Consider the following 23,713-nt stretch of genomic DNA (forward strand, 5'->3'; position numbering starts at 1 on the left):
GAATGAAATAAATAAGTACTATGGACTTTTTGGCAGGTTTCTGACAAATACCGCTACACATGGAGTCAAAAAAATATACTGCATTTCTTTCACTTCGAAGTTTTACCTTATGGATTTAATATTTCAGTCCTCAATTTTTATCAGAGCACTGAATAAGGCTACAGGAAGTGACTTGAGGGACAAGATCATAATCTATGCAGATGATACAGTAGTAGTATCTAAAGCTTGGTAGGAAGACATTCCGATCCTTGAACAGCTATTTTATAGATTACTTTCTCATGGAATAACAGTGAGGCTCTCAAATTTGCAGTTTGGGAAAGTCAAGTACAATTTCTTGGGCACATTATGAATTAAACTAGACCCACACAAATTTGATGAAGTTAGCCACTGCCCAGAACCATTAAACAAAATTTATATGAGACACTGTATTAAGTGCAGCACATCTGATGGCATTATTCATACATGACTTTTTAGTTTTTAAATCAGAGTTCAATTTAATAAAGGAGAGTTTAGCATCACATCTAGTCCATCCAGATTTCAATTTACCATTCAACTTAGCAATAGACACATCAGGTTATGGCCTAGAATGCCACATTTATCTAGAAAATTATACAGATCTGGGTAATCCCCACTGCCCACACCTTTTACAAGCAGAATTTTGGCTAACCACAAAAGAAATTATCGTTTCCCAATGAGGAAGTATTAGCTGTACCGTGATCTTTCCATAAGTTTTATTACATTTTAACCAGTGACCATAGAGCACTAACTCTCTCAAAAAGGACACTTTTACACAGCAGACTCACAAGGTTGGGTTATTCCTGCAGTAATTTGATTTAATGCTGCAATACGTCAAAGACATAGACAGTCTGGTACCAGACACCTTATCCAGACTACAATTTGGACAGCAGTCCGATCTAAATATACAAAGGAAGGATACTTTTCCAATATATTTTTTAAAGTTGAAAATAACATCAGATCTTTATCTTAGTTCAGGCTTAGCACAAATTTAGGATTGAATGTTAAAAAGTCAAATAAAAATACTGAGAGCAACCCAAATGAAATTAATATAAATTGGAAAGTATACCAAGGGCTATTATTTCACAAGAATAACAAAACAAGTAGATAGCTATTATGCATTTCAAGTAAACATGTCATGTTATTAACTTGGATTTTGCACCTGGGTCACATGCGTTTTGCACCAAAGAAATGCATCCCTACATATGAGGAAGTACTATTATTTTAGAAATTTGTCACAGAACATTAAGAAAATATTATGATTATTTTATTCATGGCTGTAATTTTGAGCAACTGCAGTATTAGTTTTCCACGATAAAATTTATGGCTGAATTTTATCCTGGAAAAATATTAAGATCCAGTGAAGGTTGACAAAAGGTAGACATTCAGACAAAGAAGATTAACACCTTACTGTATCCCATTATTCCTGCAGCTTTGTGGGATTTGATAGCACTGGCCTTTTTTAGTCCTCTTTCTAGAGGGAAGGGAGGTTTGGCATACACCTCTGTTATTTTGAATGTTGATCTAAGGTCGTGACACTGTATCCTTTGAAATGAGCAACTACACATTAAGGATGCAGGTAAGCCAAAGAATTTATTGCTGGACAATAGCACTCAGTTTACTGCTAAGCAGTTCCAGTAATTTGCGGCTTGTCAAAGTGTATACCACATACTGATTTGAAACTACCACCTGAAAGTCAACCCAGCCAAAAGAATTATGCAAGAACTGGGTAGGTTATGTAGACCTTATTGTACAAATACAGAAATGGGTAGATTTGGCTATAAACTTTGAGCACATGATGAATGAATTCTGTAATGCAAATTTCACTGATAGAAGTAACAGGGAAGTAAACTGAACGGGAATTCATATTTAAACATACTGACTGGCCAACAGAGGGTGAGGATGCTGTGTCCATGCTTGGAATAAGTATTAGAGAAGCATTAATTAAGGAAGGAGAGATATGGTGGTGGTGCTTAGTGTTTAACGGCCCGTCAACAACGAGGTCATTAGAGATGGAGCGCAAGCTCGGGTTAGAGAAGGATTGGGAAGGAAATCGGCCGTGCCCTTTCAAAGGAACCATCCCGACATTTGCCTGAAACGATTTAGGGAAATCACGGAAAACCTAAATCAGGATGGAACTACTGCGCCACCTCGCTCGGTAAGGAGAGATAAGAAGAAAGAGATGGTAAAAGGGTGTTCCAGTACCAAAAAAAAAAGTTACTGACATCATTTTAATTAAGAATTACAAGAGAAGCGTGAAATGCGATAAATTGATAAGTTCTATCATTTATATGAAGGACATAATGTAACTACTGGAATGTCTCATCCAAAAATGGTAGTATTAGTAGAACCAGCAACAGGAAGGGAGAAACACAAATATAGTATACAACACTTAATGGTTTTTCATGAGAAGTCAACCTTAATCATAAATTAACATTAACAAAACTGAAAGTAATGGAATATCCAAAAGGACGTCAGAACTAGATATTAGTTGGCCTTATTTATATTGTAACCATATACATATATTTGTAAAGAGAGGACTTTCGAAATTGGGTTGATTGAAATAGGATTCAGAGGCTTTCACACACAATGGATAAGGTGTTAGTGTGTTGGATTTTGAATCTAAAGACCTGGTGAGCCTGAGCTGAGGGCTAACACCTGGTAGAGTGAGTTAAAAGGTATGGCAACAGTGTATTAGTGAAGCTGTGGTAAAGCAGTATGACAGCATGCTACTAGCATTATTTGACTTTGTTGGGAAACTAAGTTAGAATGTTCTGGGTATTAGTCCAAGAAATATGACAATAGTTGAATTTGGAAAAGAATTATGGAAATACCAACCCAATGTGGTCCATACAGTGAGTTAAGCAATGGGCGTGATTGTAATTAAAGTGAGGATGACAAAATTTTCCCCTCATGAGAAAGTTTCCTCTTCCATCTTACCAATGGAAGATAAAAGAGGCATTCTTGGGAAGAATTCTGGGTCTTGTGGTATGGAGGGACATTAAGATTGATGGTATAGCATCAAGCATCCACTATGAGAGCCATGTTTGTTATTGGATGTTATGTATCAATGGTTATTAAAACTGATACAACTATACATTATATTTGCAAATATAGTGAGCTTCAGTAGACAGCATAACTAACAGTTTTCGAGTATGGATTAGTAACAGCCGGGAACCTTCCATACTCAGAGTGTTTGCAGGGTAGTTGTTATTTGCAGTGTGGGGAAATATCTTGATTAGAACCTAAGTTTTGCCCTACAAAAGCACAAGGGACCATATAATTATAAGGGTATCATAACTCATACTAAGTAGATATAATCTAAGACAACAGGGAGGTTAACAGCATCAGTCATCGAAAAGATGGAAAGAACCTGGTAGCTGGACTGATGACATGTGAGATACCAAACCTCATTAAATGAGAACAGATTGGATGTAGGATACGAATTATTTGTGTGTGTGTCTGTTTTGCTGATCACGCAAAATGAGAACATAGTTTATGAGTGATTTGTATATACGTGTGTGTAGCACTTTCAAATTGTGTATTGGATTATTAAGACGCAGTGTACAGTAAGAAACAACAGACGGTTTGTTGTAGCAAGTAATTTAATAAAATAGAAATATTATAAACATTGACACTATCACTCAATTATAAAAGCAGCAGATGTAATGGTACAGAATTATTTTATAATTTTGGAATGGATAGGCAGAATATTTTAAATAACTGAGTAACTGTATTGACATGTAGGATTTCTTAGAAAGAATTAGTTATGTATTCTGCATTTGGTTTGTGTTTTCTTTTATGTTCGAGGTTCTCAATGGACATCGTGCGGTGACGCAAGATTGACACGCGACATGCTTATGTCATCACAAGTATGTGTCTCGGAATCTGCAGTGGAGTGCGCCGTGCCACAGAGTTCCTCCTGTGTGAAGTTCCATGGTATCGGGCTTCCCAAGAATGATGAGCTTCCCTGACTTGATAGACTAGAAGAAGTGGGAGTTCTAATCAAACTTCAAATAGCAAGCATGTAATTGGACAATTGTAAAAGACTTTGCTAAATCTGACTACCCAATTCACAAATTTGTTACTTGTGAGAAATGTATTCCTCTATTCCTATTCCAATAGTAATTGATTAGTACGAGGGAATATTGATTTCAGAGCAAAGTTCCAATTGATGAATTTCAATGCCACAGTTATGAAAGCCAATGGAATACTTTGCATGTTTGACATGAGGTTTCAGGGAAAGGAACTGAGATGAAGATCTCAGGATGGACAAATGGCTGAAAGCAAAGCTTAGAGAGGCAGTGAAAAAAATTGCAACAGGGTGGAGGAAGTGAAAAAAGGGAAAATATGGGGGAGAGGTTTGCATTACCAATGGCCGAGCTCAAAACTAAAAACTGTTCCAGATGATGCTGTGGTGTGACCATTCTAACAGGGTGTTTTGTTACAAGCAGGGTCTCTCTCTCTCTCTCTCTCTCTCTCTCTCTCTCTATCTATCTATCTATCTATGGCGAACAAAGTTTATAAAAGTACATTTGTTTCACATACCTTTAGTCTACTTGGTCGTAAGAAAATGTTGATGCATGATATGTTGAAACAATTCAAATCTAGTGCAAGCAACTATATGCTCTTTGGATCCATTAATGTAATATTGTTTGGAAATGTGTCACGTATGATGAATCTCTTTTCACTGATGTACTCCAGTGTATCAACAAAGCCAAGCCAATAAATGACAAGTCCAGGGCCAAATCTGAAATATGAACAAACTGCCTTAATATCATTCAGCACACATTTAATACATTTTTAAAAAACCAATTCACTGTCTGCAGGAATGAATGTTTCTCACCTGTTCCAGTAACTAAGATACTGTTCCTTTATATATGTTTTGTGGTTTGCTTCATCACCAAAGAGTGCTTTACTTTCTATCCAGTTTACTACAAAGCCATCTACCGCCATAGGCAACTCCAGCTTAACATCTGGTGTCTTGTCATAACCACATGTTCGCAGCTGCTCTTCATCCTTGAATGGTATGTTAGCATTTCTTACCATTCTTTGCAAACGTAGCTCATATTCCTGCCCAATGGAGCTACAGGAAGATAAATATGCCATATAATATCCTCAAACATAATACTCCAAGTTTTTAAAAGAATGTGTTAATCCTGCAAATACAGTTGAACAAATTACATTTATAAATTTAATTCAATAGCTCTTATAAATTCACCCACGGAACAAAGCTGAAAACAATAGGTCAGGAAAATATGGCTAACTGATCACTTAAAATTGGGATCTGCTCTTGCTAACACATAACATTCTGAAATACTTCTTGGAGAACAAAGTTTGCTCATTTTCCAGGGATAAGGGTCTTCTTATGGAACTAAGATAAAGATCATGCTTTTTCTCTTGTGAAATGTGTTTAAGCTAGAAGTATCACTGAATGCAAGGGTCACACTTAATTCTTTCAAAATCCTTTTGGTGCAGATTCTCTCAGTTTCTTGGAAAATTCCTTATTGAAGATAACCCAAGAAAATGATACACCGAAAGATATGTTTAAGAGTCATACTACTATTTAGAGTTATGCCAGTTTTTCATGTGTCTGAACTAAAAATTTGGTTGTCTGGTGTGATCTGCATCTTTGATGGAACTCATATAAATGAGGAAATATTTTCGAATTCAAAGAGTTTTAAGTTTACACTGGGATCAAGACTTACAGATGGACATAAATCGGCTTTTATTAACATTTTGTGATGACACAGATTTCAGTTAGAATAAATTTTGTGAACAGAAATGGATTTTTAAATAAATTACTCAAAAATTAGTAAGAATTCATGTTTCTTCAGCTTCCAGTACATAAAATGCAAACTTAAAAGACTAGTCTGTGCAAATGGTGATATATATATATATATAAAAAACAAAGACGATGTGACTTACCAAATGAAAGTGCTGGCAGGTCGACAGACACACAAACTAACACAAACATACACACAAAATTCAAGCTTTCGCAACAAACTGTTGCCTCATCAGGAAAGAGGGGAGGAGAGGGAAAGACGAAAGGAAGTGGGTTTTAAGGGAGAGGGTAAGGAGTCATTCCAATCCCGAGAGCGGAAAGACTTACCTTAGGGGGAAAAAAGGACGGGTATACACTCGCGCACACACACACATATCCATCCACACATCGATAGACACACAAACAAACACAAACATACACACAAAATTCAAGCTTTCGCAACAAACTGTTGCCTCATCAGGAAAGAGGGAAGGAGAGGGAAAGACGAAAGGATGTGGGTTTTAAGGGAGAGGGTAAGGAGTCATTCCAATCCCGGGAGCGGAAAGACTTACCTTAGGGGGAAAAAAGGACGGGTATACACTCGCACACAATACTCCAATGGAATCTGAATGTTCAAAACTTTGTAATGCTACTCGTTCATCGATTACAACTAAATGTAGACACATTTTGTGTGTGTGCGAGTGTATACCCGTCCTTTTTTCCCCGTAAGGTAGTAAGTCTTTCCGCTCCCGGGATTGGAATGACTCCTTACCCTCTCCCTTAAAACCCACATCCTTTCGTGTGTATATATATATATATATATATATATATATATATATATATATATATATATATATATATATATATATATATAAAAGATGAGGTGACTTACCGAACAAAAGCGCTGGCAGGTCGATAGACACACAAACAAACACAAACATACACACAAAATTCAAGCTTTCGCAACAAACTGTTGCCTCATCAGGAAAGAGGGAAGGAGAGGGGAAGACGAAAGGAAGTGGGTTTTAAGGGAGAGGGTAAGGAGTCATTCCAATCCCGGGAGCGGAAAGACTTACCTTAGGGGGTCTTTAAATATGTCTGCTTGTGTCTGTATGTGTGGATGGATATGTGCGTGTGTGCGAGTGTATACCTGTCCTTTTTTTCCCCCTAAGGTAAGTCTTTCCGCTCCCGGGATTGGAATGACTCCTTACCCTCTCCCTTAAAACCCACTTCCTGTCGTCTTCCCCTCCCCTTCCCTCTTTCCTGATGAGGCAACAGTTTGTTGCGAAAGCTTGAATTTTGTGTGTATGTTTGTGTGTCTATCGACCTGCCAGCGCTTTTGTTCGGTAAGTCACCTCATCTTTTTTTTTATATATAATTTTTCCCACGTGGAATGTTTCCTTCCATTATATATATATATATATATATATATATATATATATATATATATATATGCTTTTTTCTAAGACACTTCCATTTTTAGTCAATGTATCTTTCATGAGGTTTCTCCATTTAGTAGACACCATCCCTCATGTCAAATTCTGAAAAGTTTGACCAAGTACATATCTACTGCTTCCATAATTCCTACATCATTTTAATCAGTCACAAGTTTCTTTACAAGTAACACTTCAAATATGGACAGGATTTGTCCTGATTCTATTCCTTTGCAATTCAACTGACACTGAAAATTCCAGAGTACTCACCAGCTATTGGTTTCTCCTTTGTAAGGTAAATAAAAAGGAGAGTCCCATTTGCATCCCATAAAATGCATGTCATAACTTTTATGGCAAATGAAACTGACTTTGGATTTTTTGTTCCAAGATCACTGGATTCCACATATTGCTTAGATCTGTTTGATTTTTTCATTAAGTGCTGCTATCATGTCTTACACAAAGAGTTAAATCAACATAAATAATCAATGCAATTCATTTTAATTTCCCACAACTTGCTAAAAATGTTGACAAGTTTTGATTATTTTATTTTACTTTATTTTATATTATTTTTTTGTCAGCACTCAACATATCTCAAGCCCCTCTTGCATAAAGCTATGTCATAGCTATTTCATGTAAAAGTTATACCTTTTTTGTTCTGAGGTGCCTACAGCACCAGTTACTTTATGTATCATTTTCTTTCAACTGTTTAATTCCATGTTCTGGACTTCTTTGAATTTACATTTGTGGTTTCAGTTTTGACTGCCCTTCAAAGCAGATACCTTCTACAGAAGAATAGCTAGATTTAAATTAAGATATCAATCTATTAAGCTTTGAAACAAAATATTATACTCCTTATAAGTCTACACCAAATTTGGATGAATATTAGATGACCATGAAGCATCCAAAACAATTATCTGTATAATGTCACAATATTCCAGTTACTCTACATGAACGAAGCACACGTGCAACTACTGTCTAAACTATCCTTCAGGCCAAAAGTTAATATTCCATTTACATTATTGTGCAACATGTAACTATCTAACAAAAACAATAGTTTACCAATATCAATTCCATCTCCACACCCGACTGAGGAATTTTCACATTACTCCCCTAGGCTTGCTGTTGTGAAACGATCGATTAGCATGCTGGTTGATGATAAACTGAGAAGCAGCAGTGCAAATATATGCTGTGAACAGCATAACACTTGTCAGAAAAATAGACTTACCCCCTATAAGTTATAAGAGCAATGACGAACAAGAGCCTTAATATAGTGAACACCACATGGGTGCAAGGACTGGTAACAGTATGGTATAAGGAAAAAAAAATCTCTCTTTATAATTGCTAAATTATATATCAGAATGGCTCACATAGGCAGACAAGAATAGTTGCAGTAATAATGTCTCAGTTTGCACCTAAAGAAGAAATCAGTTACAGTAAAACTGACCTATAGTCATCATGGGGAAGGTCATGACAATTACCAACTGGAACTACAGTGCCAGGACTCTCGAAAATGTTTACAGATTGGATCTGCTTTCCTTTTCATAATCAACTACTAAATAACACCAAAAGCTAACTTAAAGAAGATCTGTAGGTAGCATATTCAGCTATCAATGTCATATTTTTTGACACTTTATCACAATAAACTGGACCAAAAATGACACATTTTGGAGCAAGGTCTTTAATGTCGTGTATTTTAGAAACTTCTTGCTTAATTTTTTTCATGTTTTCAATACCAAACTTGAGATGTCCATGTGTATTCAGTCTGCAGCATTTATGAGTTCACGAAACAAAACAGTGATGTTCTGTGACATCATACGTCCTGTGCTGTGAGTGGCTATAGAAGCAAACTGAGCAAACCCCCTGTTGATTTAAGTATTTTTGAGGCTACCATATGCTGTATTTTTGGTTTTCAAATTATATTTGAAAACATGGTGCTTAAGCTGCATTAAGGATCTCTCCTTAACACATAATTTTTAGTATGTTCTGTTGGGTGAAAGCATCAGGAAATGTGAGGTTGGTGGCTAAACATGCTACCGTACACTGCTCCATTGAAATTGTGTGTATACCTTTGCCTGGACTTGCACTGTAAGCAGGTGATTTCTCGGCAGATGTTCAGATTGGTCTGAGTGCACCACTTCATCCTAATCCCAAATTCCAAATTTTTGCCAAATAAATTGCACACATAATTCATAACATACTGGTTTTAGACTTGCAGTATGCTACAGTTATTAGCAAGAAATAGAAACTCACAAGAACTCAGGTGTGATACTCTCACAAAAAAAAAAAACCTTGCTAATTATGCACTATATCCTGCAAAAGGCATCAGCAAGCAAGAAAAATGTTAGCAACTTGTAATGGATCTGGGAGATGTTATTTTCTACCGGATTTGTCGATACCAAATCTAATGAGGGAGGTTGTAAATGTTTTATTATATTTTTGTCAAAATGTTTTTTGTGAATTGTAATTTGTCTTATTTTATGCTAATTTGCTTATATGTTCAAGAGTGACAGCATATTGGTTAATATTAGTAGATGTGACGAATAATATCAAAGAGACTGGTTACAAGTAGAAGCTTGTGTGTTGTGTGAAACTTCTTTGACGCTGGAGTTGTCTTTGACCGTAGTCAGCCAGCAGGGAACACTCGATGTGTGACGGTGGAACAATGTACAGGTCCCCATTATAATAATTTGCAAGTGACCAGCAAAAATGAGTTATTCTACTACCTTTTCATATAAACATCAAGAAGGAAGCACATTCGGAAAAATGGTATTTGAAGCACCAAAAATTAGGCAAACGCATTGAACCAGGACATTTCCGCAGCTGACGAAACAGCATTATGGAATCATACTTTCACTAGACGACTGAAGCCAACACAAAAAAGTCAAATATTATCTTATAAACATCCACGGAAAAGTGAGTACTGTCATGAAATATGCTAAATTCAAGTATATAAAAATAGTTAGCATATTTCAAACTAAAGGTAACAGGGCATGTTTTGCAACCTTATTTCCTCTGATCATTTGTGGAACTCTCACTGGATGGCGCCACTTATGTTATCATTTTCTAGTGCACTCTAGTGAGGAGACATTTACAAACTTAGCAAGCATTTCTTACAGTGCCAGGACCAAGGAAACTATTTCAACACCACCAAAACATTAAAACTAAATATGGATTAATGAAGCCTCAAAGCATAATAGTGACAGGGATTCAATAGTGGAGGTTCAGCAAGCCTGTTGACTCCTCCTCCTTGTAAGCAGCAGAATGTGAAAAGCATGTGGAGACTGGTATGGTACCTTCAAGCTGAACAAACACAGCATTCAGAAGGCACAAAGAGCTATGCTCTGTAGAAGCCATGCCCCCATACATGGAGCTTACTGGCAATTCGATCCACAGCCTCAAACACTAGCTACTAGCTGTTTGGAAAACATCGCTCAATATCAACAGTTTCAGAAATGTGACTGTCATTATTTAAATCCATACAGGAAATATTCAAAATGCGTCCTGATAATTTAAATTATTTACTTCATTTCTGAGACACATATTTCAATAAAGATTTTGGGGTGCCTCTGCCTCAAAGCCTTTAACTACAAGCCACACCTTTCATACGTGTCCTCACAGAGGCATGTACCTCTCCAGGAATCTGAAACAATTATTTTTTATTCGCTGCAGACTTCTAATGAATTTCTTGAGGTAAGTGTCTGCGATTCTGTAATGTATCTGCAAATTGTTGAGTCAGCAGGCGAGTTCTCACACTCTCTTTCAAACTGTGTTACAAGGAGTATCACTTTTCAGTTTATACATACGCTATAATAAGCTGCAGGTTTTCTCTATTGTGGCATTATGTTGCTGAGTGTGACCAGAAATGCTGTAGTCTTTGCAATGACTACATTATTTTGGTGTGTTTGTTATCCTGTTCATACAAAATTATGAAATTTCTTTTGGCTTGGCAGTAGTTGTGGCACTGTGAAGACCAATATGAACCATTTCAAAACAGAGTCAAAACATGCTCCCTAAAGTTCTCTCCATTCTTTCCCTGTGCAAACTTTTATTGAATTCCATAAATGGATGGGTCCAACAGCTTGGCGCATCAAATTGATGCCAGTTCCAAGAATACTCATCTTTCTACCAGCACAACACAAATATGACAAGTTCAACTGACCATAAACTACACTCAGTGTAGTTTCAGCTCTCTCAGACTGCAGACGTGAGTGCAAGTTGCGCTTCAGTGAGTGTTTGTGTTCATGTGTGTGTGTGTGTGTGTGTGTGTGTGTGTGTGTGTGTGTGTGTGTGTGTCTACTGCTGACAAAGGCCTTAATGGCCAAAAGCTATGATTGTGTGAATCTTTTTATTGTGCCTATCGTGACTCAGCATCTCCGCTATATGGTGAGTAGCAACTTTCCTTCTCTCGTATTGTTTAGTGCAAATGAGTGAGAACAATGAGCATTAATTCTGGAATGCACATGACCAGCTGGAAGACACACAAAAGTGACTAGAGACTTTAGGGATTGGTGAGGAATCTAATTTGTAGGAAAAAGTAAAAGCTACAGTTTATCAGAGAGATCATACAAAAGATTTATGTTCAATAACCCATCTCATTCAGAGGAAGATGCTTCGAAGATTTAATAAATTGTGGGGTGAAATGGAAAAAAACAAAGGCAGAGCTAGAGAAAAGAGTGAGGCACAACAGCATTGGGGCATGGAATGAAATCTTAGAATAACATCCATTAGGAGCAGCACAAATTTAGCAAAGAAATTCCCTAAATTTAAACAAAATGGAGACATACACCTGTACTGTTACAGTAGATTATAAAAATTTTGTATAGGAAAAAAGAGTATTCTGCAGTGGTGTATCAGAAAATATGTACTTATTGGTGAAAAATAACTGCATCTTGTGTGACAAACACATCAGAATCATTGAACTGCCAGAGAAACATTGATGCAAAAGAAAAGTGAAGCTGCACATTGCTTTTTTTGTCACATTCGTTCTCTTGTCTTATTCTGCATGTTCAAGATGGTGTTCTCATCTTTTGGGTTCACACTAACTTAAGAGAAACCAAACTTTTGATGTGTTTGAGTCAATGAAGAAGGCTTTGGTGTGTGTGTGTGTGTGTGTGTGTGTGTGGTACAAAATTTCTTTGTATCATGGGTTTATTTATCAAATAATAATACAGCAGCAAGTCAACACTAAACCAAAATTGCGTAACATCAGAATATCTGATTTGTCTCCATTATGGCTACACGGAAAAGCTGTTGGATATAATACTGACAACTCAGATGACCTCACAGGAAAGACGCACGAAAGCAAAAAGGTAAAAGGTTGAACTCTATGACATTTATGAACCCTGGACTAAGTGAATGCATCAAGAATTGTTGTGCAGAGCTTAGCAGTACACAAACAAAGAACATTCACTGCCACAATATTTTATTCACTTCTATTTTTGTATCTCTATTTTAACCTTTTTTTGGATCGTCGTATAATATATTATTACTTTTTTATTAATATATTGTATACAACCTAAACATACAAATATCCTCACAGGCCTTGCCTCAACGTTGGGAAGATTCCAAAAAGAAAGCTTTAGAAGAAAGTCGGTCCATTCTCCTTTGAAGGGAATACACCCAGAGGGCCTGTTACATGTACTGTGACATCTGCACATTATCGGTACCTCCTTGTACAGCATGTGATTCCTGCTCTGGAAGAGTGCAGCTGTGTGGAAACTACTGTGTTCATTCAAGATCGGGAGCACCTCATCTCGCTCGACCAGTGAGAGATGTGGTTAATCCAGCCTTCCAAAATGTATCGACCAGTGAGAGATGTGGTTAATTCAGCCTTCCAAAATGTGTTATCTCCAAAAGTTTTCCAGATGCATGGCCTGCAAGATCACTTGATATGAATCCATGTGACTTTTGACTCTGGGAATACCTAAAAGAATGTGTTTACCAGTGATACATTCAGTCTTTATTTGATCTGAAGGCCAGCACAGAGGAACACTTTGCTCACATTTCACCAGAACTGCTGCAAGCAACTGCTGATCAACTTGTTTTATGGCTGCAGCATCTCACTGACATCTCCAGTGCCCATACTGAATAAATTTTGCAAGTGGTGGTTAATAATAAAATCAACATAATGCCTTTCTCACTTGTTTCACCTTTTCTGTCCACATCTCGTTCCTAACATAACAAATATCGAAACATTTTTATACGTATTCCTTGCATTCACAGTGCCCGTTTTGGAACTGCTGGCCAAAACTGGAACTAATTTTTTTCGAACGTAAATTGTTTCCATATTAATGCAGTAGAAGATCTACCAAGTTTCGCTGCCATGTGATAAATACAGCCAACACTGGACCTCTGTGAGTAGTTGCATTTTAATCATAACAAACCCATATGCTGTTACCATGACCATCAACTATTGGTTTGATAGTGAAGTCAGTAACACTCTTAAGGATTTTGAAATCCTCAGTGTGCATCTTACAGACAAGAACCATGGAACACGAGGTTATGGTGGGGCATTTCTTCAAGAGCTTCCAGCTTTTATGTAGAAATGGGTATTAGTGCAGCCAGTGAGCATTTCCAGCGATGAAAATTTGTGCTTTGGGCCCTTGTGAAAGTGAATAGCAGAGATATTGATGAGACAGCTGTCTGCGGATGTTCAAATACTGTGCACAGCATAGAGGTACAGCACTGATAAAGCTGGTTCACCATAAGATCAACAATGTCAGGAGCATGCATACATGCTACGATCTCAAAACTTGATGGTGTGCTTTAGGCCCTTATGGTTCTCAGCACCTCAATTCATCTTGAAGTTAATTTTTTACTAGCACTAGATGTAATGTTCATCACTTGTTTTTTGAAATGAATTTGCCGATTGTGAATAGGTTCTTATTGTTCATGTCTTATAAGAAAATGCATATCCTGATGTGATGCAAGTATTACCTTGAGGCTGTCGATCGCATAAAGAATTTCAAACACCTGACAAGGAGTATTTCAGTCACACTTCTCATAACTAGGGGCAAGAGTAGTACTTTTTTTGACTGAGGTTGGTTATGATAACATATATGGTGTCCTATTCCATTTTCTGCAGCCGACATACCTCAGAAAGTGAAGGGGAAGTTGTAGCAAATGGTTGCCATTGCTTTTGATATATCTTAAATGTACTGCCACTAACAGAAAGAGTGATGTGAAATTTAATATTATGACATGTGTGAAATGCTGAACATGTGTGAAATAATACCATAATAGATTTAACTGAGTAAATGCATGATAATGACATTGGTTGGAAAATAAATTATGTTCCATATTGTGAATACTGAAAATTTCTTCTTTTTAAATGGTGAGATGGTAACTATCAATCCAGGGAGCATTGGCTCACAGCTGCCAATCTCCATGCAAATAATGATAATGATGATGATATAAATGCTGAAAACAATTACATAATAAAAAAATATTTAAATATCAAACTGCTCAATTGTAGTTTACAAACTGGATGGAAAGTTAAGGTTTAATGTCTCATCTAATATGAAAACAAGAGCTTGATTTCGATGAAGGTGGTACAAGAAAATAGCCATGACTTTTTCAATGGAACTGTCCCAGAATTAATCAATTTAAGATAACTAAAGAAAACCTAAATCAGAGTGGTTTGGTGGGGTTTTAAAACCCTATCATCCTGACTCCAAGCCCAAGGCCTTAACCATTGTCTCCTCACTTAATCATAAATTAGAGAGAACGACACAAATAGTTAAGGACAGTTTAGCAACACTGTATAACTGTGATTGGTAGGCTGTTAAAGGGGCCAAACTGCAAGGTCATCAGCCCTTCATGCTAAATCTATTGAACCAGGAACAATCCTCAGAGGAAGGATACAAAAGACAAATCCTGGGAAGCCCTATAGCCCAAGGTGCAATAAGATAGAGACCAAACCAAGGAGAAGTAGGAGAGGAGTGAGAGGGAGTAAGGTGGTCAAGTCACTCTGTCCAGAATGCGGGTGGAGTACTCCAGGGCATGGCATGCAGTGGGAAATGCACCCTCTGCATCTGGCCACCGCTACCTTGCCCTCCGTTATCCCCAAGAAATTGAGTAGCACTAACAAGTTCATACAATTTTAGGAAAGACAAAATATTAAAAATGGCAGAGATAAAATAATAAGGAGACTTACAGGTGAGAATGGTAGGAGCCAGGCAGGACCACCAAGCAAGGGTCGCTGTGGATCTCCTGTGCCAGAGCATGTGAGAGAGTTGAGGGGTGTCCCTGTAACCCCTCAGGTGGTCAATGAGGTCATAAAGGATGGTGGATTCCCTGCAAGAAGGATGAAGGAAAGACTGCCACTTGGTTGTGGTCTCCTTTATTGCCGTTAGTTTGTTTGAGAAGTCCAGGGCAGGCCATTCCAAGTTCTAGACCTCTAACAATTGATGGTGTTGAGTCAACCAAAGATCCAGTCCCAGGGACCACCACTTCCAAAATCAACATACTGGTAGCCAACTTCACCAAGAATTCGGCGTGTTCAATCCCTGAGATACCGACATGACCAGTGGTACAAACGAAGATGACTGGCCATCCAGCTTGATGGAGGTCAGAAAAATGATCCTGGATAGCCGTGACTAATGGGTAATGAGAGTAACACAGCTCTACAGTACAATGCCAGCTCAGGGAGTTGCTGCAGATTAGAAGCATCTTGCTGGTGCAAGGACAAGTACAGCTGAGGGTTAGTCAGTCAGCAGGGAGTACAGTTCACTGCACCCTGCACGTGTGTATGCAAAACTGGTTAGTCCATTGACCATTGAGCCATCAGAGTACACCACTTCTGAAACTAAACGCATCAAGGACAGCCAGAGAAAAAACTGAATCTTTCGATCCAAAGGAGCAATCGAGACAGATCTGAGATCAGGGTACATGCCATGAGGGTGCACACAATTGTTCCCTGCCAAGAGGTGACAGTTGGGGAGGTTGAGTTTTAGAGCAGAGACACTGTATTCGATCTGCAATTGTCATCACAGTTCTGTTGTGGAACGTGGATATCCCCACTATGAAAAAGGACACGGTATTTCGGATGCTTAGGGGAGCTGTGAAAATGTATAGCACAATTGAGTAGCTATTGTTGGCACCTGATGAGTAATGGAGGGACCCCAGCCTCCATGAGTAGGCTGTTCACAGGGCTAGTTTGAAGGGTTCTTGTTGCAAATCAGCACCCACAGTGGTGAATCAGGTCCAGTGAAAGCAATGATGAGGGCGATACTGAATGGTATACCAGACTCCTATAATCAAGACAGAGCAGGATAAAGGTTCTATAAAGCCACAGAATGGCAGTGGGGTCTGCACCCTAGCTGTTGTTATGGAGGCAGCAAAGTGCAGTAAGTCGGAGCCACCACTTTTGCTTAAGATGGCGAAGACGGAGAAGCCACATCAACTGGGCATTAAAGACCAGTCCCAAATAGTCATAAGTTTCCACTATATTGAGTAACTGATCAATGAGGTTGTAGACGAAAATTACAATGTCAACAGAAGTGTAATGTGAGCCTTGGCAGCTGAAAACTGAAAGTAATGGGCAAGGGCCCATGGCTGCGCCTTTCTAATGGCACCCTGGAGTTGGTATTCAGCAACATCCACCCTAGAGGAGCAACAGTAAAAGCAAAAATCATCGGCATACTATGAGAGAGGAGAGTGGTACTTTGGACTTCACTGCTCCTGCTAGACCATTGATGGCCACTAGAAAGAGAGGAACATGCAATGCAGACAGAGCCCTGCAGGACCTCATTCTCTCAGATAGAGATAGAGGGGGAGGGGGGGGGGGGGGGCAAGCACCAACTTTAACCCTAAATAAGGCTGACAAGACATTCTGGACAAAAATTGAAAGCAGGTTCAGGAGACCCCACTCCTGTAAGGCAGCAAGAATATTGTGCTATAAGCCTTTTGCAGGTGGAAGAAGACAGCAATAAGATATTCACATCTGTCAAAAGCTGTTTGGATGGCAGACTCCAGGCAAACCAAGTTAACAGCAGTGGTACTGCCTTGGTAAAACTGTTCTGGGATGGAACCAGAAGACCCCGAGACTTGAGCCAATACAGCCACCGGCTCACCATTCATTCCAGCAACTTACAGAGAACAATAGTGAGACTAAATGGACAGTAGCTGCCCATCTCTGGGGAGTGCTTACCTGCTTTCAGTACTGGAGCGATGATGGTTTCTCGCCAGTGAGATGGGAACTCACCCTCGCTCGAGATATGGTTGAGGATGTTGAGGAGGTGGTGGTGGTGGTGGTGGTGGTGGTGGTGATGATGATGATGATGACGACGATGACAGTCCTCTGATAGTGATATGAGCATTTGCTTTGTGGGTGCAGCTCGGCCCTGGAGCTCTGAAGAATTCCCACTCACTGAAAGAAGCATTATATGGCTCCAGTGGCATGTAGTGAAGGATAAGTGCATTTGCTTCATCCACTGCTTGAGGACGCAAAAGACAGGTGGATAATTCTCAGATGCATAGGCTTGAGCACAATACAGAGAAAAATGTTTGGTGACAGGAACTGGGTTAGTGAAGACAGCATCATTCAAGGAAATACCAAGTACATCAACAGGGGACTGGCATCTGTAGAGACATTTGATTTTCGCCCAAACCTGATAAGGAGGGGTATGTGCACCAATGGTTGAAACGTACCGTTCTCAGCATTCCTGCTTCTGTTGTTTTATCAGGTGGCACACCCAGGCAGAGAGCCATTAATAGGCAATGAAGTGCTCAATCGATGAAATCCACTTATGGTGTTGGGGAGCCCGTCTGCGATGTCTGATGGCCTCTACAATTTCTGAAGTTGACTAAGGTACTGTCCGTCAACAGGAGGATCCTGAAGAATAGGGAATTGCTAGGGTGGGTGCTGACAGAATGGCTGCTGTTGTACTCAGGGCAGCTGCATCAGTATCTCCAAGTAGCAGAGAGCTAAGGATGACAATGGAGGTGAAAGCATCCCAGTCAGTACTGTTGAGAACCCGTTAGGCTGTGCACCCAGGAGAGTGACACAGAGGGAGGTACAGGAAAATTGAGAAGTGGTCACTACCACACAGGTAACTGTGGACACACTGGTGGATGGATGGGAAAAGACAAGGGCTGCAAATGGAAAGGTCAATGGCCAAGTAAGTTCCATGCGCATCACTGAGGTATGCAGGGGCACCAGTATCAAGAGACAAAGGTCAAAATCTGCCAGGAAGTTTTTGATGTCTTTACTACAGCCAGCGATCATGGTTCCACCCCACAAAGTATTATGGGCATTTAAGTCACCCAAGATTAGGAAAGGTTGGGAAGCTGAGAAACCAATGCAGACAATATGTTGTGAGACACTTCATCATTGGGAGGGAGATAAACCAAATGCTCAGTCACACATTGATGGATTGTCAGCATCATCTCCCTACCATCTTCAACTGTATCTGGAGTGAGGATGCATTCCCATCTCAATGGCAGGAAAGCGTCATCATCCCGGTACTGAAACTGGGTAAGAAATCCCTAGAGATGGACAACTGTCACCCAATTAATCTCACTGATGTTCTCTGCAAGCCGCTCAAATGCATGGTGATCTGGTAGCTGTGTTGGCTTCTTAAGTCTCGGTGCCTTCTGGCTCTGCCACAGGATGGTTTCCACCAACCCCATTCCACTGCTGACATCATGGTTTGCCCGGAGTCGTTCATCCGACAGCTTTTGAACAGCATCAACATTTTATTGCTGTCTTCTTCGACTTCAAAAGGCTTATGCATCACATGGATACACTACATTCTCACTACCTTACATGAGTGGGGTTGGTGGGGACCGGTTCAGATTTATCCAGAATTTATTGTTACCTGGTAAAATACAGACATGCCCTTACCCGAACAGCCACAGTCTCCAGAGATGTATCAAAAGGCACAGATTCGCTACATACAGGGTGCAGAAGTATGTGAAAATCCACCTGACACCATATCATAGTCTGTGCAATTTGTAAAATAGCCTTGGTAGCCATAAGTGTCTATGTTGCCAGAAACCAAGTATCCTGAAGGACAATACAGAAAGCAGGCAAGGTGCTTAAGAGATGTCATACTTCAGCCAGGTGTTGGAAGAAAACACTACAATTCCACTGGAAAATCATGTTGTCAGTATACTGTCAGGGTGTGAAGTGACCAAGGAGATAGGTTATTCCCCACTATCATCTGGCGCCACCAATTGAGAGGTTATGGTATCAACACACATAGGTTCTGAGACACGTCTGTGGTACAATCTGGGCCTCAGGAGCCACCATGATCTCTGCCTCGGACACAGAAGCGAAACATGCGGGAGGGATCTGGTGGCGGAGGGGACACCAAATTCTCTTTCTTCTTGAAAGACTTCTTTTTATCTTCTTTCTCCTTAGGGGGTTAGATGACTGAGAGGGCTTCTCTAAATTAGTTTCAGAGAGTGAAGGAGACTGCAGAACCCTATGACCAAGATCCCATGGCTCCTTCAGCCACTGGCTGAATCTGGTTGCAGACCAACAGAAACCTTGGAGAGGAGTGTCCCGAGGGACTCGTTTCTGGTGTAAGAAGGCGGAGAAGGGTTATTTGTCTCCAGCTGGGGGATGGAGATTGACATCCTCAGCAAGTGGGGAGCCATTCCTCCTAAAGTGGGTGAGGGGAAGCAGCAGGAGGAAAGCCTCCATCCATTGCGGGAGGGGGGGGGGGGGGGGGGGGCAGGTATGTTGAGTGGCCTTGTAGGCTTGCTGTAAGAGGCATACTGGGTGAGAGTACTGTCGTAAGAAAGGGCAACGCAGTTGTTGCTGTAGCCTAAGTCATTGTCCTGCATGTAGGATGTAGATGCTCATTCTTTTTCTTGGCCTCTTGGTATGTTAGTCTGGCCAGAGTCTTCTATTCCTGTATAATTTTTTTTTTCCTCTCTCTGAATGATGGTGATGGTGTTGTTTAGTGAGCAGGGAGAATGGTGCTTTCCACAGTTGACACAGATGGGGGAGGAGAACAAGGATTGTTCACATGTAAGAGTTGTCCACAATCCTACAGAGTGACAGCGCAACACAAAGACATTTACCCAGATTTCATGCATTTAAAGTGCTGCATAGAGAGCATGGTGTGTGTGTGGGGGGGGGGGTTTACACGTGGTTTTGTGTCAGATCATCATACCATCACCATGACCTTTCGATGAAACAAGTAGCCCTCAGAGGCCAAGATGAAGGCCCTGGTAGCAACTGTATGGTCCTCTGGCCCCATACGGACAGGACGGACATAGTGTACACCCTATCACATACATGGTACACATACATGGTACATAGCTCATCATCAGACTGCAAGAGGAGGTCACAATGGAAAATGACACCCTGAACCATAACTATAATTGGGAATGAGAGTAACCGGAATGTCGCCCAGCTTGCCACAAGCAAGCAATGCCCGTTACTGGGCTATTTTAATCAAAAATCATTTTGGAGACAGCTACAACATTCCCAAACTTATCTCCTATGTTCTCTACAATAAATAAAGGCTTTGTGGTTGAAAAAGAATCTCGATCAATTCTTGTAGAAACCAGGTACTGGGGGGAGTATTTCTCTGCTTTTCGCTTAATCCTACATTCCTCCCACGGTGTAACCAGGGAAGGAAACATTTTTTAGTTGTATCTCTCTGCATTGAATGAGTTCCTTCCTTCTGAAGAGACTGATGAGGCCATATGGCTCCAGCAGGAGACAGCTTCATCTGCTTCATATGCAAGCCATCTGCCATGGCCATGTCAAATGGGAGCTCTCCCAAAGGGTGCCACCCAGTCTCAGCAACGGTTACCTGGCCTGTAATCCACTGCTGAGAGTCCCCGGTCCCAGTCATGATAGGCACATACTCCTTGGTATACGTGGAGATTTTCCAACTCAGACACCAACAGTGCAATCCCTGCATGGTCAGGGAGCTACCATCATGCACATATTTGATGGTCCTCCCTTTAAGGGGATGGCCACCACACTGGGTTTTGGGCATACTACCTTATAACAAAAGATGCTTAGGTGGAAAGGCGCAAAGGCAGAACATAATACACCAAATTGGTTGGTTGGTTGGATGATTAAAGGGACCAAAGTACTAGGTCATCAGTCCCTATTTTCTTCGAACAGAGACGTCTAGGTGACTTTACATCAGAGATGGCATACCGCATAAAACCCATGGGAAGAAAACCCCAAGGTCTTACAAAGGTCAGCAAAGGCTAGATAAGAGACAAAAAATAAGAAATGGAGGCATAGGAAGCTGGAAGCTCCCAAAAGAAGAAAGCAATGAGGGGACACACGTCTCCGCCCCCCCCCCCCCCCCCCCACCACCACCACCACTTATTAGTTATTAGAGGGACTCCACTCAGAAATTGCCTAGGAAAGACTAGCAACACTGACACTGCAAGAGAATCACAGGCAGACAAAAGATGAACAAGTCAAACACATCACACAAGAGAGGGGAGGGAAGAGTAAAAGAATAGGTAGGGTGAGGGCCAGGGTGGACCACCAGGCCCAGACAGCCGCAGCTTGGTCTGGGCAGAGAAGGCAACAACAGAGCGTTCTGCAAACCACTCAATGAGCCCATAAGATTAAGTGGCCCTCCCTTAGAGAGACTGGTAAAAGCCCCCTACACAAATAAAACATAAAACTAAGTCAGCTGCTGAGGCATCGTTTCTTAATACCAGCAGCAGTGAGTCAGGTAGATTGAGACCCTGCCGCAGGGTGGATAGGTTGGGACAATCCAGCAAAATATGGACCACTGTCAAATGGGAACCACAATGGCAGTTGGGTGGATCCTGGAGAAAGAGTTGATGCCCATGAGTCAGCCAAGTATGGCCGATGCGAAGCCGGCAAAGGACAGCAGAGTCCTTGTGACAGACCTGTTTGCAGGACCTCCACAGATACACAGTATCCTTTATCACCCGTCGTTTGTTTGGTGAAGTCAGAGTGACCCATTCTGTAATCCACATCTCTAAAACTTGATGGTGTAATATCAACTGGAGGTCTGTTTCCAAACTACTGATCTCAAAAAACTGGTAGCCAGTTTGACTAAGCTATCAGCAAGTCCATTCCACAGAATCCCAACATGGCCTGGGATCCAGATAAAGGTCACTGAACATCCACATTGTTCAAGGAATTCTGGATAGGTATTACCAAGGGATGGCGAGAGAAACTCTGATCAAAAGCTTGTAAACTGCTCAAGGAGTCGCTGCAGATGAGAAAAGACTCACCAGTGCAGGAATGGATATGCTCAAGAACACTAGAGATGGCTACCAACTCTGCAGTGGAAACACTACAGCCACCCAGCACAGAGCATAGTTCAGAATGTCCCGCATGATTATAAGCAAAGCCTATGTGACCAGCAACCATTGAGCCATCAGTATAGACTACTTCTGAACCCCAGGATGCACCAAGGATGGAGAGAAATTGGTCACAGGGGGCCTCGGGCTGAACCGAGTCTTTCAGACCTTGTGATAGGCCAAGACAAAGCTGTGGTCGAGGGATGCACCATGGAGATGTATGTGAGTGGGCACAGAGGAGAAACGGTTGAGGGGACAACTGAAGTTCAGAGAGGAGGGACTGGATGCAGACTGTGATCATAATCCTTATCTGGGTCACCTTTGCAGGATATGGATGTCCGTGTTTGGAAACAGGAGACAGTAGTTCGGAACTTAGGGGTGCTGCGAACATGTGTAGCCTATTTGACAAGCTGTTGTTGGCACATGATCTGCAATGGAGAATCCCAGCCTCTACGAGTAAGCTGTTCAGAGAGCTAGTTTGAAAGGCTCCTGTCGCAAGTCGAACCCTGCAGTGGGGTATCGGATCAAGTATCCCCAATGCTGAGGGCGATGGCAAACCGTATGCCAGACTACCATAATCAAGATGGGGCTGTATCAGGGAAGGGTAGAGCAATCTGTACCCCAGCTGATGTTATTCAGGCAGTGAAGTGTATTGAGGTGCAGCCTGCACTTTTGCTCAAGCTTGTGAATCCATGTCAACCGAGCATCGAAGACCAGTCCTAAAAAGTTATAAGTCTCCACTACATTGAGTAACTGGTCATTAAGGTAAAGTTCTTGTTGTGGTGAAAGGTAAAACATAGATAGAAGTGCAAAATGCAAGTCTTAGCAGCTGAAAACTGAAAGCCACTGGTGAGGACCTATAACTGCACTTATTGTATGGCGCCTTGCAGTCGACGTTCAGCGACACTCATTCTAGAGAAGCAAAAGTAGAGCCAAAAGTCATCAGCATACAAGGAGAGTGATACTGATGACTCCACAACTGCTGCTAGACCATTGATGGCTACTAGAAAGAGAGGGACACTCAGTACAGTGCCCTGCAGGGCCCCATTCTCTTGGATGTACAGAGGTACTTTGGAAAGCACCAACTTGAATCCAAATAGTACGGTGTAACAAGACGTTTTGAATGAAAATCACAAGCGGACCCCTGAGATCCCACTTGTTTTAAGGCAGTGAGGATGTGGTGTCACCATGTGGTCTCATAAGCCTTTTGCAGGTCGAAGAAGGTTGCTATAAGGTG

The 23,713-nt window shown here is 40.7% G+C and overlaps 1 protein-coding gene across 4 annotated transcripts in view; it reads right to left on the bottom strand.

The window, feature by feature from the left end:
• LOC126482293 (CDAN1-interacting nuclease 1) overlaps window positions 1-23,713 on the bottom strand; it is a 169,149-nt gene that overhangs the window by 70,902 nt on the left and 74,534 nt on the right. For all 4 annotated transcript variants that reach the window (XM_050106296.1, XM_050106295.1, XM_050106298.1 and 1 more), the window contains 2 exons: window positions 4,862-5,101; window positions 4,564-4,765 (listed from right to left, as the gene is read on the bottom strand). In XM_050106296.1, the coding sequence (XP_049962253.1) occupies window positions 4,636-4,765; window positions 4,862-5,101 (370 nt within the window). In that variant the 3' untranslated portion in view covers window positions 4,564-4,635. The remainder of the gene's footprint in view (window positions 1-4,563; window positions 4,766-4,861; window positions 5,102-23,713) is intronic.

This window comes from Schistocerca serialis, chromosome 5 (assembly GCF_023864345.2).
Source record: "Schistocerca serialis cubense isolate TAMUIC-IGC-003099 chromosome 5, iqSchSeri2.2, whole genome shotgun sequence".
In the NCBI taxonomy this organism is placed as follows: Eukaryota; Metazoa; Arthropoda; class Insecta; order Orthoptera; family Acrididae; genus Schistocerca; species Schistocerca serialis.